Here is a 14,653-nt window from a genome sequence, read left to right as displayed (position 1 = left end):
TACAGAACAGGATAACACAGAACAACACGGACAAAACAACAAACAAACAAAACCAAATAACTTTCGAACGCTTTGAATACAACAATTTCTCTAACCACTCTCTTTCACAACTATCTCAACTGAGATATGTCTCATACAACAACATAGAACTCATCATTTCACACTCCTATCGCCATGGTGACAAACATAGAAGGACTAAAATGTAGCACATATTAAAATGTATCAACAATTAAACCCTGTTTGAATCCTTATTAATTGTCCCTTAAAATGAAAAACTCACTCCAAAACAGAGCCCCAAACCATGAAAGCGTGTGTTTTGTTAAGACTGTCCTCCACAGAAAAATAACAACATCATTAATTCATCTTTTGCCCCACAACAAACTATGGTCCGTCCTCTAAATCTAAGTGTATGCTTTGCTTGTGATGATTTTGGATTTTATTTCTTGAGCTGTAGATACTTGTTTACGCCACCAGAGGGAGTATCCCCTGAAGTGAGCGCTAGTTGTGGTAACTTATGATTTCCCCATTATTCACTGTCCAGGTTATCACATGGACATGGTCTAAGTTTATTATAAGAACATTAATCTTGTTAATACTTTTACAGTTGAATTTAAAAGTACATTGCCTTATCATTTAATTTAAGCTTGATTGACTTGTTTTACACCATATATATATATATATATATATATAGTGTATGTAAAAATGGAAAGGCACTAAAAAGTTAGCCTGTCATTTTTAGCTGCCAAAAAGTGATTGTCATCCTATTGACTGGAAGGCTGTTAATGCCTTACATTGATCTATATTAATTGTCATCGCTATAATTCATCATTTCGAGCAATCAAACTTTCTTACCTTACAACCATAAATAAATAAATAAATAAACTGACACTCACCTGCCTTCTCTCGGTGGACATACAGTATGCACTTTATAAATGTACAGGAGCATATTTGGCAGCACAGATTTTGTGCGTCATGTGTGCAACTGGATATATCAATAACCATGAAGTCAGAATAAAGTATGTACCATAAAGGCCTATTCGAATTTCCAGAGGATCTAAATGTACACTACATTCAAGATATGAGTGGCATGCTATGACTTAAAAAATGCATTCTACTTGTTCAAAGCCTCTTTGTGCAACAGTGGGCCTGGGTCTTACAAGGTAGAGGTTCAACATTCATTGATTTCCTGTCATTGCACATGTGCTGCTCATAAGACCTGCAGCTAGACTTACCACTGCATTGTGCACCTTCAATGATGGGAATAGCTGTACAGTTTATACAGTTACTCTCATTTTTTAATTTCAGTATCCCACTGTAACCTGTAAGAGGCCAGGCCTACATGTTGGACAGGAGCCTCTCCTTCTGAGTCCTATGCTGCTATCAGGTGAAGTAAAAAGGCAAACTTTTTTAGTTCCTCTGTGACTCAATCTCCTCCTGCTGTGGCCCATTGCACCAGTGTTTTTCAGTGACTTATTTTATTGTGTTATTGCTTTACAAAACTAAAGCCTTGTAATTACAACAATTAACCTGAAATGTAATTTTCTCATCCCATGTATTTCTATTTATGAGACATGTATGTGTTTGGGGATTTTTTTTTTTTTTTTTACAAACAGTCTATACAAACTTTTAAAACAAAAAGGACATATCATATTATGGCTGCAATAAAATTATTGTTTTTGTACCCATCAACAACAACAACACAGCTGGGTTTGGTGGGTTGGTGTATTGATTACCGTAATTAAAAAAATCATTTCTATTTGCTTCTGGGTGATTGTCCCTTGCAAGCATTATCTGAAGGACATTCAAACTAAAGCAGTTACCCATTATCAATATCTGACTAACCACAGAAAGCACAGGGTATAGTCAATATATGGACAAAAGAATCACGATGTGGCCAAAAGAAGAGTTTGTAATCTTGAGTAAAAACGAACTATGTATTCAAACTGGTAGAAACCAGGGGAGAGTCTGTAACTCATGAATGGCAGGGGGCATCAGGAAGTTGGACGCTCCGCTTCAGAGCTATGAAATTAAAGACAGCTAGTTTGAATACATAGATACACAAAACTACATTAACAGAGACCCTCTTATTGAGATTTGGACTAAAAGCAACAGAAATGTGTTGGACCTTTCCAGTAAGAATGATCAAAAAAGATAAATAATGATGCTAATCCTAACAAAAAGATAATGCATCTTTTTGAAGTGAAGACTGCTCCTCCCATCCTTGTACTGATTAAACTGCCTATTAGACTATTACTCAGAATGACAACAGATTTATCGTGAAACAGTCAGTCACAGTCAGTCCTGGTGACAGTAACATTGATTCAGGATTGTCTTTTTTAGCATGTTACACTTTGCTCTTATGGCAGTGTTTCAGAGCATCTTTCAGTGAAGCTAACACCATGTCAACGTTAGCCTTGCTGCTGTTACATCCCATCAGTCCCACACGCAGCACCTGGAAAGACAAAAAAACACAACAGGGAATTAGAATACTTAAGTAACTTCTCGCCGAACTGGGTGTATGGCCACATTAACTCTTACCAAGCCAACTGATGGCCCAAGCCCTCCAGAAATCTCCAGATTATGTGTTTTCATGATGTACGTTGTGATCTCTTTCCAGTCGTATCCATGAGGAGCAACAATAGTGGTCACCGTTGGCAGTCTTGCAGTCTGAAATAACCATTAAAGTCAGGACTTTGGTTTCATACATGATGTAAATTCTACCACATATCATTTATGACACGTTTGAAACTCACCTTTTCTTTGACAAATAGTTTTAGACCCATGCTCTCTAAACCAGCATGGAAATATTCTGCCACGTTTTGATGTCTTTCCCATGAGTTCTCCAGACCCTTAGGTGACCAGAGAAAGGCGGAAAAAAAGAGAACATTACCATTTATGACATAACCCGTATTTTAAATGTATGCATGCTAATATTAAAGGCAGTAATAACAGAAATGCTAACAGCACAGCAGTGGTGCTTTGAGCTATAATGTAAGTAAGTAAGTAAGGTTTATTTATATAGAACATTTCAAGAGCAGACGTCACAAGTGCTTCATAATAACAGAGACATTACAAACAGACAGGTACATAAAATCAAATATAGAAGAATCAAACACAGCCAAGTCTGAATAGATGAGTCTTTAGCTGTTTTTTAAAAGTGTCACAGCTCTCAGTTCTGGGGTAAGACGGTTTAAAAATGTAGGAGCCACCTCAGAGGCACAGTCTCCTTTTGGTTTCAGTCTCGTGCGAGGAACAACCAGCAGACCCTGGTCAGAGGACCTCAGGGACCTGCTGGTGTTGTCCTCAGCAGCTCAGTGATAAAAGCCGGAGCTAGACCATGCAAGGCTCTCGTATGTTATACTAGCTCTCAGTGACATTGGAAGCTTATGTAGAGCAGAGGTATCTTGGCATGATATCATGCAAAATGTTGCTGGTTAGTTTGCATACTTTCAAATGTCCAGCAGAGGGATGCTTTACTGGTTTACAGAAGAAGTCAACAATAAAGGACAGATTATAAAATGATCCTACTCAGGTAGTTTATTCCTTGACTGAACCATTCCATTCATTTTTTTGTCTCACTTTCTAGTTTCACATATTCTTCAATACAGTATGATCAATGTTCATTTAGTAAATAATGGCCGTATTTAGAGTGAAAAGATAATAAAGCAGGGTATACAAGTCCATGACTGTGTCCACTTCTTCACAGTCTATGATCTGAATATTCCAGGAAGGGTGTTGAAATTCTACATTTTTGTGATTGCACAACCTGCTCATTGGCTATTTGTTGTAACTCGGGCACTGGAGGCCTAGTTTGAGGCCACAGTCCTCAAAGCGGTCAGCCCGGGTTCAAATCTGTTTTACCGCATGTCATTCCCCACTCTCTCTCTCTCTCTCTCTCTCTCCCTGATTTCTAACTCTAGCCACTGTCCTATCACTAAAATAAATGCATAAAAAGCCCCTAAAATTAATCTTTAAAACTGCTGTTACTCTTTAGAGCTGAAATAAAAGTCAAAATATTTCATGCACACACAAGTCGCACCTCCTCAACAAGGACAGCCAGACTCTCCCTCAGACAGTAAAAAGCAGTGACTGGACCTGTGTGGTGATATCTGTAGAGGATAAATTAAAAAGACATAGATATATTCAGAATTTGTGAAAGTATGGCTTATATATTTTTTTAAAAAGATCAGTTCCTGTGTGTATTAAAAAAAGTTATCTTACACTCTTGAGGGTTTGCCGTCACATCCCCAGTAGTTTGCAAGCCAACCCAGATCCAAGAAGAATGACACAGGCTTTGTTCTGCGGTTAAATATCTTCTGGCTGTAGAAAGATTCATCCTTTAAATTCTTGCATCTTGCATGTTATAAACTTTGCAAACTAGACTTTTTGATACATTTTCTCACCATGCTCTTTCACTGAACGAGATTGGTGCTGTACCTGGAGGAGCATTCAGAACTTTTTGGGAGCCTGTGTATAGGATGTCTATCTCTGCAAATACAAAAGTCAAAACAGATAATGTATCACAGTTAAAGGTTTCATTAGCAGTTAACTAAAAAAACATCAAGCAGGTTTTAATACTCAACCTTGCTGATCCATGTACAGAGGAGCTCCCCCGATTGACGCCACAGAGTCAACAAGAAACAAGCAGTTATACCTGTAGGAAACAAACATAATACAGATCACACCTTCCCTTATTATCACAGATGTGATTAAGATGAGTGAATGCTGCGTCTTACTTATGGCACAGCTGTCCGATACCGTCTAAAGGATGCAGGACTCCTGTAGAAGACTCTCCATGTGCGAGGAAGAACACCGCTGGTCTGTGTTTTGATAAGGCCTGTGATGAGAAAACAGTTTGATCACAAAACAATAGCTGTGACAAATAATTTGTGTAATCTGATGATTACAAAAAAGCAGAGTGATACCTTTTCAATGTCTTCATTGGACAAGAATCCACCAGGGGGCGCCACTATTGTGTTCACCCTGGCACCTTTTGGATTGAAGTGAATTAAAGTGCATGTGGATAAATAACCTCAGAATACAATTTTATTCTTTTACTTTAAGAGCTTATTTAAAGGAACAAGAATGGAAACATTATGTGATGTTATTATTGGTACAAAGCTCATGAAATTGTTCCTTTTCTACAAAAAGGCTCTATAGCAACGTCGTCCCTTAACATAAAGGTTGGGGGTTTGATCCCCAGCTATTGCAGTCACATATTTAAATGTCAAGACTCTGAACCCCAAAATCGGGCCCACTACATAGCCAGCAGCGTGTGAATGGAATCGTACTTATTGACAGTTCAGCATTTTACAGTACGTAGCATCCTCTGCCATCAGTGTGTGAATGTGAATGAAAGTGTGACTGTGACATTTAGCACAAAAGTGCTTTGAGTATGCAGAAGACTAGAGAAGCGCCAAACACGTCCAGGTCCATTTACCACAGCGCCCAGCTTTTTCAAGAGAATTCCTGAACTGTCAAGAGAAGCTATCACTGTGTGATCTGTTTTTAAGTTTCAGTAGAAACCTAGGAATCATGTTCTTAGTTGAGAGGAAGAGAGAAAATAATTGAATCTTTGTTGGTTTTGATATTTTTAAAGTATTTCATGAGGGATAAAGGACCACCACAAGTCTTACCAATCCTTTCAGCCATTTCCGCTGCTCGTTCACCCCATATGCCGTTGACTGCAGCCAGCACGCTCTCCCCGGCCTCCACCGTGTTGAAGATGGCACACTCCATCGCAGTGTGTCCAGTGCCGCTCACTGCTAATGTCATGTTGTTCTGAGTTTGAAACATGTACTGGATTCCACTTTTAATGTCATTCATTATCTGCAACATGAAATGAGCAAATGTTGGTTAAAGGTTTGAATATAAATATATTATTTTGCTATTCCACCCTGTTGCTCTCTGTAATGGACAGACTGACAGATGTCCTAACAGATTAGTTTAAACCTTGGAGCTCAACGGTGTATCAATTATTTCAACATCAGGGATATGTGTTTAGTGAGTTACATGCCACATATGCTAATGAGCTTGAATTAGGTCCAGATAAGGTGTTGAACTAGAGATCGATGGGCAAAGTTTGACTCATTTAAAGCTCCTCCTCTAACTTTTTTGGCTGGTAAAGAAACAGTCTGATATCAATATTGACGTCTCTATTTGACCTACTCAAGCAAACCAGACCACCAGTGACAAGGTTGACTATTTCTTTATTTTATATTCTATTTCCTGAAACTGTTACAAGTTGATTGTTGTCAGATAATGTGATTAACAATAACACCGTCAAAACAGCCTTTTAAAAATGTTTCCACACCTTATTCTTTGTGAGCTCCATCTCTAAAATTTAAAACAAAGAAGGATTTTTTTTTGACAGAAAACACAGGTTACAAATGAACAGGAAAAGATTAGAAAAGTGGTTCTGTTTTCCACAGGGGGTGCCAGAATCAAAAGTCCAAGCTCAAAGAAGCTTTAAGTTAATTTAGGGTTAAAACTTTTTTCACAGGTTTTTCTTTTTAAATATATTTTTAGGCTTTTATGCCTTTATTTGATAGAGTAGGAAACCAGTGAGGGAGAGGGGAATGATGTGGAAATGAGCCGCAGGTCAGATTTGAACTTGCTCTTGGAGAACAATAGCCTCCGTACATTGGGTGGGACTTAAACTCTCGGTCATCGGCACCACGCAAAACTCAATTAACTTATACACAAGCTTCTTAAATGAGCTTTTTTTTATTAGTTTCCTGAATATCTAGTTGTTACGTTCTTGTGACACATGTTTGATATCATTCAATGTTTTGCCCCTTACTCCGTCCTCAATCATCACAACTAAACCCCTCATCTTTCACAGTGAATTAACTTTCCAATTACACTTTGTAGTTTCTTTTTTTAGTCATCGAAAGTTCACATGTCCTCCAAATGTGTTATAAGAAATGAAAAGTCCTTTGTTGTTTTACATTTCAGCATTTTAATGAGTACCTACAATTTACTGTTAGCTTAGACTGCATCCCTTTTGCAATGATTGTTAGTTTTAAAATAGGCTAACGTTAGTCAGCGCAACATTTTAGCTAACAGTAAAATAACAGTAATAGTTCTACCCAGGCTACCAAGAGGGGGTGCAAAGCCCTGCACTCAAAATATACCAGTTAAAGTACACACATATTCTCTGCAAAACGTGCTTTCAGTTTAAATAAGATTATTCATAATGGAGAATCCTCCTTATGAGAGTTTAATATTGTTGCTGTAGTATTTCATTATTGTTTCTGATGCTTGCACATGTAAACGGCATTTTAAAGCTTCAGTTGCTTGGAGCTGATATTAAATATTTGACATTGTAATGTGTGGTTAAACTCACATGATGCTTTTTTTTTAGCATGTTAAAACTGTTTAATAACTGTAGCAGAGTAAGAGTAACGTGGTAGAAGTACAAAGTAGAATGAATTGAAAAGCACAAACCAAAATCTATCTATATGAAAACTGCAGGGATATTTGGAAAGAAGAAGCTACACATTATTACAATAATCCTCAGGTACAATATAGACAGTTTATATAGTTTTATATTGAGCTTTCTTTAGCTCCTAAAGTTTATATCTGTAGATTAATGCTGCTTGTAGAAGTCTGCTTGTAAAATGCTATGTTTTTTTCATCCTGTGCTTCTCCTCCTTAGAGGGCTGCTAAACGTGTTGGACCACTGAGTTACCTCAAATATCTCTGGATGCATGTGTCCTATGACAGGATTGGCCCCGGCCTCCAGGATTCGAGGAGGAACATTGGAAGGTCCTGGTCCAAACATGTGACGAAATGGAACGGTCAGTGGTTTCTGCAGACATTTTGGCGGCGGTACAGAGATGGACGACATGTTCCCAGCTGTGTGACAAAGCAGTGAAAGCACCGAAAAGCAGCAGAAAAGGGTAAGCGCAGAGCTGAGACCTCCCCTCTGTCTGACCAGTGAGCTCCTGTAGACTTTGTCAACACTTTCTGTGCACAGGGAGAGCAGCTAGTTTTTAAGATACAAAGGTCAACCTGAATTCAAATGTTAATCATTGACCACAGACTCTCTGGAGAATCAAGCTTCACCATTACACTGCTGCACTTTTGCCCCTGTGAACAACACATTTGTTGATTCGATTCAACGTGAAGTAAATAATGTTAATATTTACTGCAAATTCTTTACTGGGAAGACGGTTGAGCATATTAAACCTAGAAATGGCTGTGCAGTTACAAGGAGCATGAAGGCTCTGCAGTGAGGAGTGTCTGCTTTCTGTCTCCATATCCCTTTTTGTAAACAACACATGTCTTATTAAAAGTTCAGTTACTATAAACATGTTTTAGAGGGATTTGCAGTAATATTTCACAGACTGGTGTTGGGAGATAAAATCAATAAATGTTCTAAATTAATAAAGCAGAAGATAAAAAAATAAAAAAATAAAATAAAAGGTACAGGAAGCAAAATATGTATGTATAACACACTAATGAGTACACTAGTACTTATACATGCACACTAATGGGGGCACCACCATTACTACACCACTCTGTTTATTTGGATTAAAAATGAATTGCCAAAAGCAGAATCAGAGACATATTGTTATGGCCTGTAGAACAAAATTACAGCCCCAGATCATTTATGTCTCAGCTGTTTAGAAGCTAATAATGAAGCCTTATTCATTCCTCTGACTGTAAAGGTCTCTGGATCATAACTTTTACAAACAGTTTGTACGGTCTGTGTGATTTTGGAGCCATGGGACTTTAGATCAGTCGTATTTTGTGTTGAACACAGGATGATGATTTAGGAGTGTCTCAAGCTTAATGACTAAACCCCCAAAATTCAAAAATTGAGTTATTAAAGGAAAAAAATTAAACCAGCATGTCTCCCCCAGTTCTATAACAAATACAAGCTATGCTGTAAAATATAGACAATAAAAACTAATGAAAATCATTTGTTCAGTGGGAGAGAAATTAAGACAACCACATGAGGCACTCATCTCACACAGACACTTAAATTTATTGAGGGTTTATTGTAGCTTATTGTCGTTCGTCTTCACTGTTGGGCTTGATTTGTCCTCTGAGGGATGAGGAGATGTTTCCCCAGAGGCTCCGGGCAGAAGGAGCCTTCGCTGTACACCAGACGCCCCCTGACGATGGTGGAGCACACAACGCCTTGCAGTGTGACGCCAAGGTACGGCGTTACCTACACACAAAAACACAATCAGATCATAAGCTTAAAAGACTTAAACATAAAGGCTCCTGACATCATATTATTTGCACATTAAATCTGATTTACCTTGTTCTTATGATGAACATTTTCTTCTTCAATCTGTGAAGCATGACAGAAAATGAGTCTGAATACAGAAAGAGTTTTCAGGTTTTGCTTAATAATAAAAGATTTGAGAGGTTCTTTATACAAACTTTGAATTCTCGCTCGGGGTCCCATATGACGATGTCAGCATCAAAGCCGGGGGCGAGGCTGCCCTTCTGGTGGTCCAGAGAACACAGCTGGGCTGTTTTCCGGCTGAGGAGTCTCACCACGTCACTCAGCTGAAAGCCTCTCTTACTGGCTGAAGTCCAGAACAGAGGCAGGCCTGACAATGGTTCAAATGGGTGGAGTGGTTAAACAGGTCTGACACCATCAAATATTTAAGACGCTTTCCTCTCCTGCCTGCAGTCATTCTTCTGTAAATGCACAATCACATCGTGAAGTGTCATGATTACAGGAGGTCAAACACTGTGGATAAGTGTCAGTCTTTCTTTGGTCAGACTTTGACCATTTCATCTCTCTCACTGCGTCTGAACAGTAAATGATTGTTGTGGCACTCAGCTGCTGTTTACCTCCGTGTGAACTTTGCTCAGTTTGTGAGATTTCCAGAGGGGATTATGTTTGGGAGGAGGGAAAAGAGGAAACAACTAATCCATCTTAAAACGAGAAATCTGCATATAAATTCCCTGTTGTGTTGCACAGGCTAGAGTTAAAGTAGAGGATTTTAAGAGAGTGTCTCTTTCAGCTGAACACAAGACAGGATTTGTCATCTTAAGACACATCCTGCAGCTTTTCTATAGACAGGAATAATGTGAGAGCTGCCATGACTCTGAAACAGCAGCCATGGACACTTTGTTGTGACATTAACAGCACCATATTCAGATAAAAAACTGTAAATCAAGCATTTAAAATCAACTCCAACTTACACGTGTAATTTACTGAGATAAATAAGGGTCCTATTTCACAATTAAATAAACATGGGAAATTAATGAGTCAAGATCAAAGCATGATAATGTTTTCTAACTTACACACGCAGGGGTTAGGTAAACTAAAATATCAAAAGTGAGCAATCAAAAAAACAAACAGGCTTTGGTCTCAGTTTCCTTTTTGTGGATGGTGTATCTGTGTTGGTGGTACATGTTGTCAAGTGAAGCCATAAAGTCCTCATTGTGCTGAACTGACTGAGAAGGTGGAGATGTTTATTCTGCAGAGTCATGCCGTGCGCCCATGTCCCAGGATGCATTGGACGCTACTATGAAGATGCATCCACAGGTCTCAATCAAATGCAATTCTGCAGCTGGATAATAACACATTAGGCCAATGTGTTAATGTTAATGTGACCCAAAACTTATCAAATGTTTCCTCATTTGAAAACATTCTCTGCCCTTACAGTATATCTGAGGGTTGACATTTCTAGTGTAGTTTTTTAGCTTGTTATCAGTACAACCAAAGAAGAAGACTCAATATCAAAGCTTAGATAGCGGGTGGTTTCCAACAGGCCAACAACCACATCAGATGACAGTGATGTTTCTGGAACAACAAAATGTTTTCCTCCTGAATTCACCATCTCAGCGAGGGCTATAGTTCTAAAATGCTGGTAGCTGGTGTTTATTTTCTTTTTGTGTCTCATGGGTGCATCTTGGTGCAGCTGCAAATTTCATTGTTGCTTTTTTTGCAAACTAGCAGCAAAAACATTGTCATCAAGCAATGTGGTGCAGAGGATTCGACTGCACGTTCTAACAAGACCTCACTGGCAACTCAAATTGTGTAGATTTTAAGCCGAACAGATAGTATACTGGGTGAAGAACTGCAGCCTTGCAGGGTTGAGGTTACGGCTTTCCTGGTCAGTATAGCATGAACTGTGGAACTGTTGCTTAGGGATTACATTTTCTATCAACACTGAATGGACCTCCCCGTAAAACTTAAAAGAAAAAAAAAATCCCCCTTCAACATGTATGTTGCATCTATTAAGTTACCAAACTGTAGAGAAGAAATTCCTCCCCAAGCCTGACTGAAGTCTCCACTCTCCAGTCTCTTCAGATCAGGTGTGCAGGGGGAATGATCGGACACCACCATGTCAATCTGTCCAGCTTTAAGTGCGGACCATAACTGCTCCTGTGGGGACAAAATCAATCTTCAATTAAGCTAACACAGACCAGTTTTTTGTTAATGCTATAATAGACAGTCGGGTTGTTATTAGTTTTTTTTATATACCTGATTATGAGATCCTCTGATGGGGGGGCAGCACTTGAACTGAGTGGCCCCTGAAGGTATATTCTCTGCACACAGGCTGAGGTAGTGGTGGGTGGTCTCCACTGTGAGGGGGGCTCCAGCCTGTCGGGCTTCCTGGATCAGTTTTAATGGCTTTGCAGAAGACAAGTGAACGATATGGCACCTCACTCTGGAGCAGAGAGCATTAGCTGATTGTGGCAATCAAGCTGCAAACACATCTAAATACAAAACACATCTATCCACTCGGATATAGTGGTCGTTTGTAAACAGGCTAATGTTCTTACTGGTACTGGAGGCAGAGTTCTGTGACCGTTTGAATTGCCTCGACTTCCATTACATCAGGCCTGGACTGCAGAAAGGAGGAGTACTGACAGGGGTCTAACATGGGAAAGGATGTAGGCAGAAATATATCAACATTTATTAGTAGAAAGGGAGTATTTAAGAAAGAGGGTAGGGCAGAATATTAGTGTAACACTGATATACTTGAGATTTGATTATAAGATCATTTTAGCATGCAAAGCTTAAATCTTGTTTTGAGTGGTCCAAATGGATAAAACATACCACCGTTCTCCTCTGATGTTTGCTGAACTTCTATTTCTGCATGAAACTAAAGAAGACAGAGCAAGAGATTCTTCAGTCATGTTACCATACTTATTTTTTTTACATGTGTCTTTAATTAACACCATTTGCATGAAAGATGCTGTAGTTGTTCGGTTACCAGCAGGACACTTCCTGTGCCTTGCAGCTGCTTCATGGCTGAGTGCAGATCACTGTTGGTCACATGGGGGAACTCGTCCACCCCACTGTGGATGAGGAAACACTTAAAGCCGGCCACACCAGCCTGGATCATCGGCCGAAGCTCTAGCTAATAAGAAGACATCAGTGATTTGGTTTGCTTATAGCCTGACACCATAGAGAATAAATGTATGCTGCTCCACTGTAAGCCCTGTGATTGACTGGCGACTTGTCCAGACTTTACGCCGCCTCTCGCCCATGACAGCTGGTATTAGCTTCAGTCCCCCCAGTGACCCAGAACGGGTTTAGGGGTGTAGATACTAATGTATGGATGGATGTTGCACTGTACCTGGTTGCCAGGAATCACACCTCCCCAGAAGGCCGTGTCCACAAAACACTGTCCTGTAGCTTCCCGCTGCTTCTCATGAAAATGACCAAGTGTGGTGGTTGGAGGGATGCTGTTTCTGTGGAGATCAAAATGCTTGAAATATAAAAATCTTAACCCCAATTTGACAAAGGAACTCAGAGTAAAGATAATGTGATCATATTTTCAAACTTCCAAATGGGGACACTTTAATTTGACTGTCAAGCCACATGTATTGACCTTCACTGGTCACACAAGGTGGTAGGCAAAGCTGCCCTCCTGAGCAGCTTGTTGGTTTTCATCAGTGTTTGCCTCACCAAAGTGGAACATAACAGTGCTACTCCCAGTCTATACCCACCGTTTGTGTTTCTAAGATTTAATATGGCTTTGTATATCGGCATTTCCCCCGTGGGCAACTGAAAATGGACAATTGCAGTGTGTGCAAAATGCAACATATTCATCGCCTGGTGCTTTTTGAATTAAGCTGTAACTCTCCTGGAGCTCTTTAGAAAACACAGCAGGTCATGTTATTATGATAGTTGGGCTAACTAAGAAACAGCCTTGGGAACAACATTGATTGATATTAAATGTAGCAAGCATGGTGTATTGTTTTGGTTAGTTAAAACTAGGACAGGGACAGTGCAAAATCGTGACATATTAGTGTTAATAGACATTTGTGAGGACTTGGGACCCGGAGCTTTATTATGGGACTGTTCAGGTCAAATCTATGATGTAGACGTGTGTTTGTAAATGATCTTAATGTATTCAATATGATTTTATTATTATAAAGGACAATGCTAAAGACAAAACAACAAAGCAGCTAATGCACACAAGTGTGATGAAAAAGGTTGCTCAGGTATGGATTTTATTAGTACTAATACACTAACTGCATTGTGTGTCATCATAGACAATATAAAAGATGTAGCACCTCTGAGTCTTTTCAATGACTCTCCAGGGGAAAATGCCACTGGATGCAAAGAGACGTTTTTTTCAATGTATTTCATCACCTTAATTTTCAAACAAACACAACTGTCAAGCTCACAGTTTGTACTTTAGTGTTATATAATAACTTGTACTGCTGCTCGGAGAGGCCAGTTCTTTAACATTTTGTTTACTTTACAACCTTTGCCTCCACCAGTGACCTTGCATGTTGTTGGGTGCTGATTGATTTTATGAGGGGCTCTCAAACTTACAGCGGCATGTCCACAATGGTTGTCACTCCCCCGGCTGCAGCAGCCCTGGTGGCGGTCCAGAAACCCTCCCAGGAGGTGCGGCCTGGTTCATTCACATGGACGTGACAGTCCACAACACCCGGCATCACCACACTGTCGCCCACATCCAACACCTGCTGTCACAGGTAGGCCACATACAAGATAACACTGTTTACTACCTATAAACATCAGGTTTAAATCAGTGCATTTGCTCTCATAAACTTGTGATTATCTTCATCTTAGCCAGCTTACCTCACATGCATCAGCCCCAGAAAGGTCCCTGTCTGAGAGTATTTGACAGATTTTCCCATCTTTTATTAAGATAACAGCAGGCTTGACTTCATCACCAACCAGCACCCGTTGACTCCTCACAGCTCTAACCGTTGATCCGAGCTCCATGTCTGTCTTTAAAGAGAGTTAATGAATACAAAAGACTCTCCTAACTCTGCTTGTACACTTCAGATTGTGAAAGCACAGTGTCCTACTGCTGAGGTACCACCCCCTGCTTTAACGGTTCAAAAGATCAGAATTTATTGACTTTTCTTGTCTGCGCGACTCACTGAAGGTCATATGTAACACAAAGGTTATATTTGTACTTCTCATGTAAATACTGGAATATAAGAATTTAAAAAACATCTTTGAATCCCAGAATCTTCTTAAAAAAGTGTGAGCAGGATTTCAGAACAACTCAATGATGACGTTCTCACGTTTTTTCTCATGAGTAGATCCAACTTTAAGATTTTTTCCTGTTTTATATTATATGTTGTTGAATTTTGTATCACAAGTACATCTTCAGTTTGATACATGTACTTTTTAAAATGAGTTTTGAATTACTTTTTTATAGCTTTATTAAACCAAACTCAT

General features: G+C 39.4%; 2 protein-coding genes across 3 annotated transcripts; both read right to left on the bottom strand.

The window, feature by feature from the left end:
* Window positions 1-2,254: 2,254 nt before the first annotated feature.
* agxta (alanine--glyoxylate and serine--pyruvate aminotransferase a) lies at window positions 2,255-7,976 on the bottom strand. The gene is made up of 11 exons (XM_061030583.1): window positions 7,694-7,976; window positions 5,637-5,829; window positions 4,926-4,990; window positions 4,737-4,837; window positions 4,584-4,654; window positions 4,404-4,488; window positions 4,222-4,320; window positions 4,040-4,109; window positions 2,754-2,849; window positions 2,539-2,667; window positions 2,255-2,452 (listed from the first exon to the last, which is right to left on the bottom strand). The coding sequence occupies exons 1-11, from the start codon at window positions 7,850-7,852 to the stop codon at window positions 2,345-2,347; spliced, it is 1,176 nt and encodes a 391-aa protein (XP_060886566.1). The 5' UTR covers window positions 7,853-7,976; the 3' UTR covers window positions 2,255-2,344.
* Window positions 7,977-8,976: 1,000 nt separating this feature from the next.
* On the bottom strand, window positions 8,977-14,269 carry zgc:103559 (Allantoinase, mitochondrial). 2 transcript variants are annotated; one of them, XM_061030581.1, is made up of 11 exons: window positions 14,042-14,269; window positions 13,772-13,926; window positions 12,564-12,678; window positions 12,198-12,344; window positions 12,041-12,086; window positions 11,764-11,857; window positions 11,462-11,648; window positions 11,224-11,362; window positions 9,400-9,572; window positions 9,275-9,307; window positions 8,977-9,181 (listed from the first exon to the last, which is right to left on the bottom strand). In XM_061030581.1, exons 1-11 carry the CDS (start codon window positions 14,186-14,188, stop codon window positions 9,032-9,034), a joined length of 1,386 nt encoding a protein of 461 aa, XP_060886564.1. In that variant the 5' UTR covers window positions 14,189-14,269; the 3' UTR covers window positions 8,977-9,031. The 2 variants fall into 2 exon arrangements, with proteins under 2 accessions (XP_060886564.1, XP_060886565.1); XM_061030582.1 differs by having other exon boundaries at window positions 13,772-13,923.
* Between the last annotated feature and the right edge of the window lie 384 nt (window positions 14,270-14,653).

Source organism: Labrus mixtus, chromosome 3 (genome assembly GCF_963584025.1).
Source record: "Labrus mixtus chromosome 3, fLabMix1.1, whole genome shotgun sequence".
In the NCBI taxonomy this organism is placed as follows: domain Eukaryota; kingdom Metazoa; phylum Chordata; class Actinopteri; order Labriformes; family Labridae; genus Labrus; species Labrus mixtus.
This window is presented reverse-complemented; position numbering and strand designations above follow the sequence as displayed.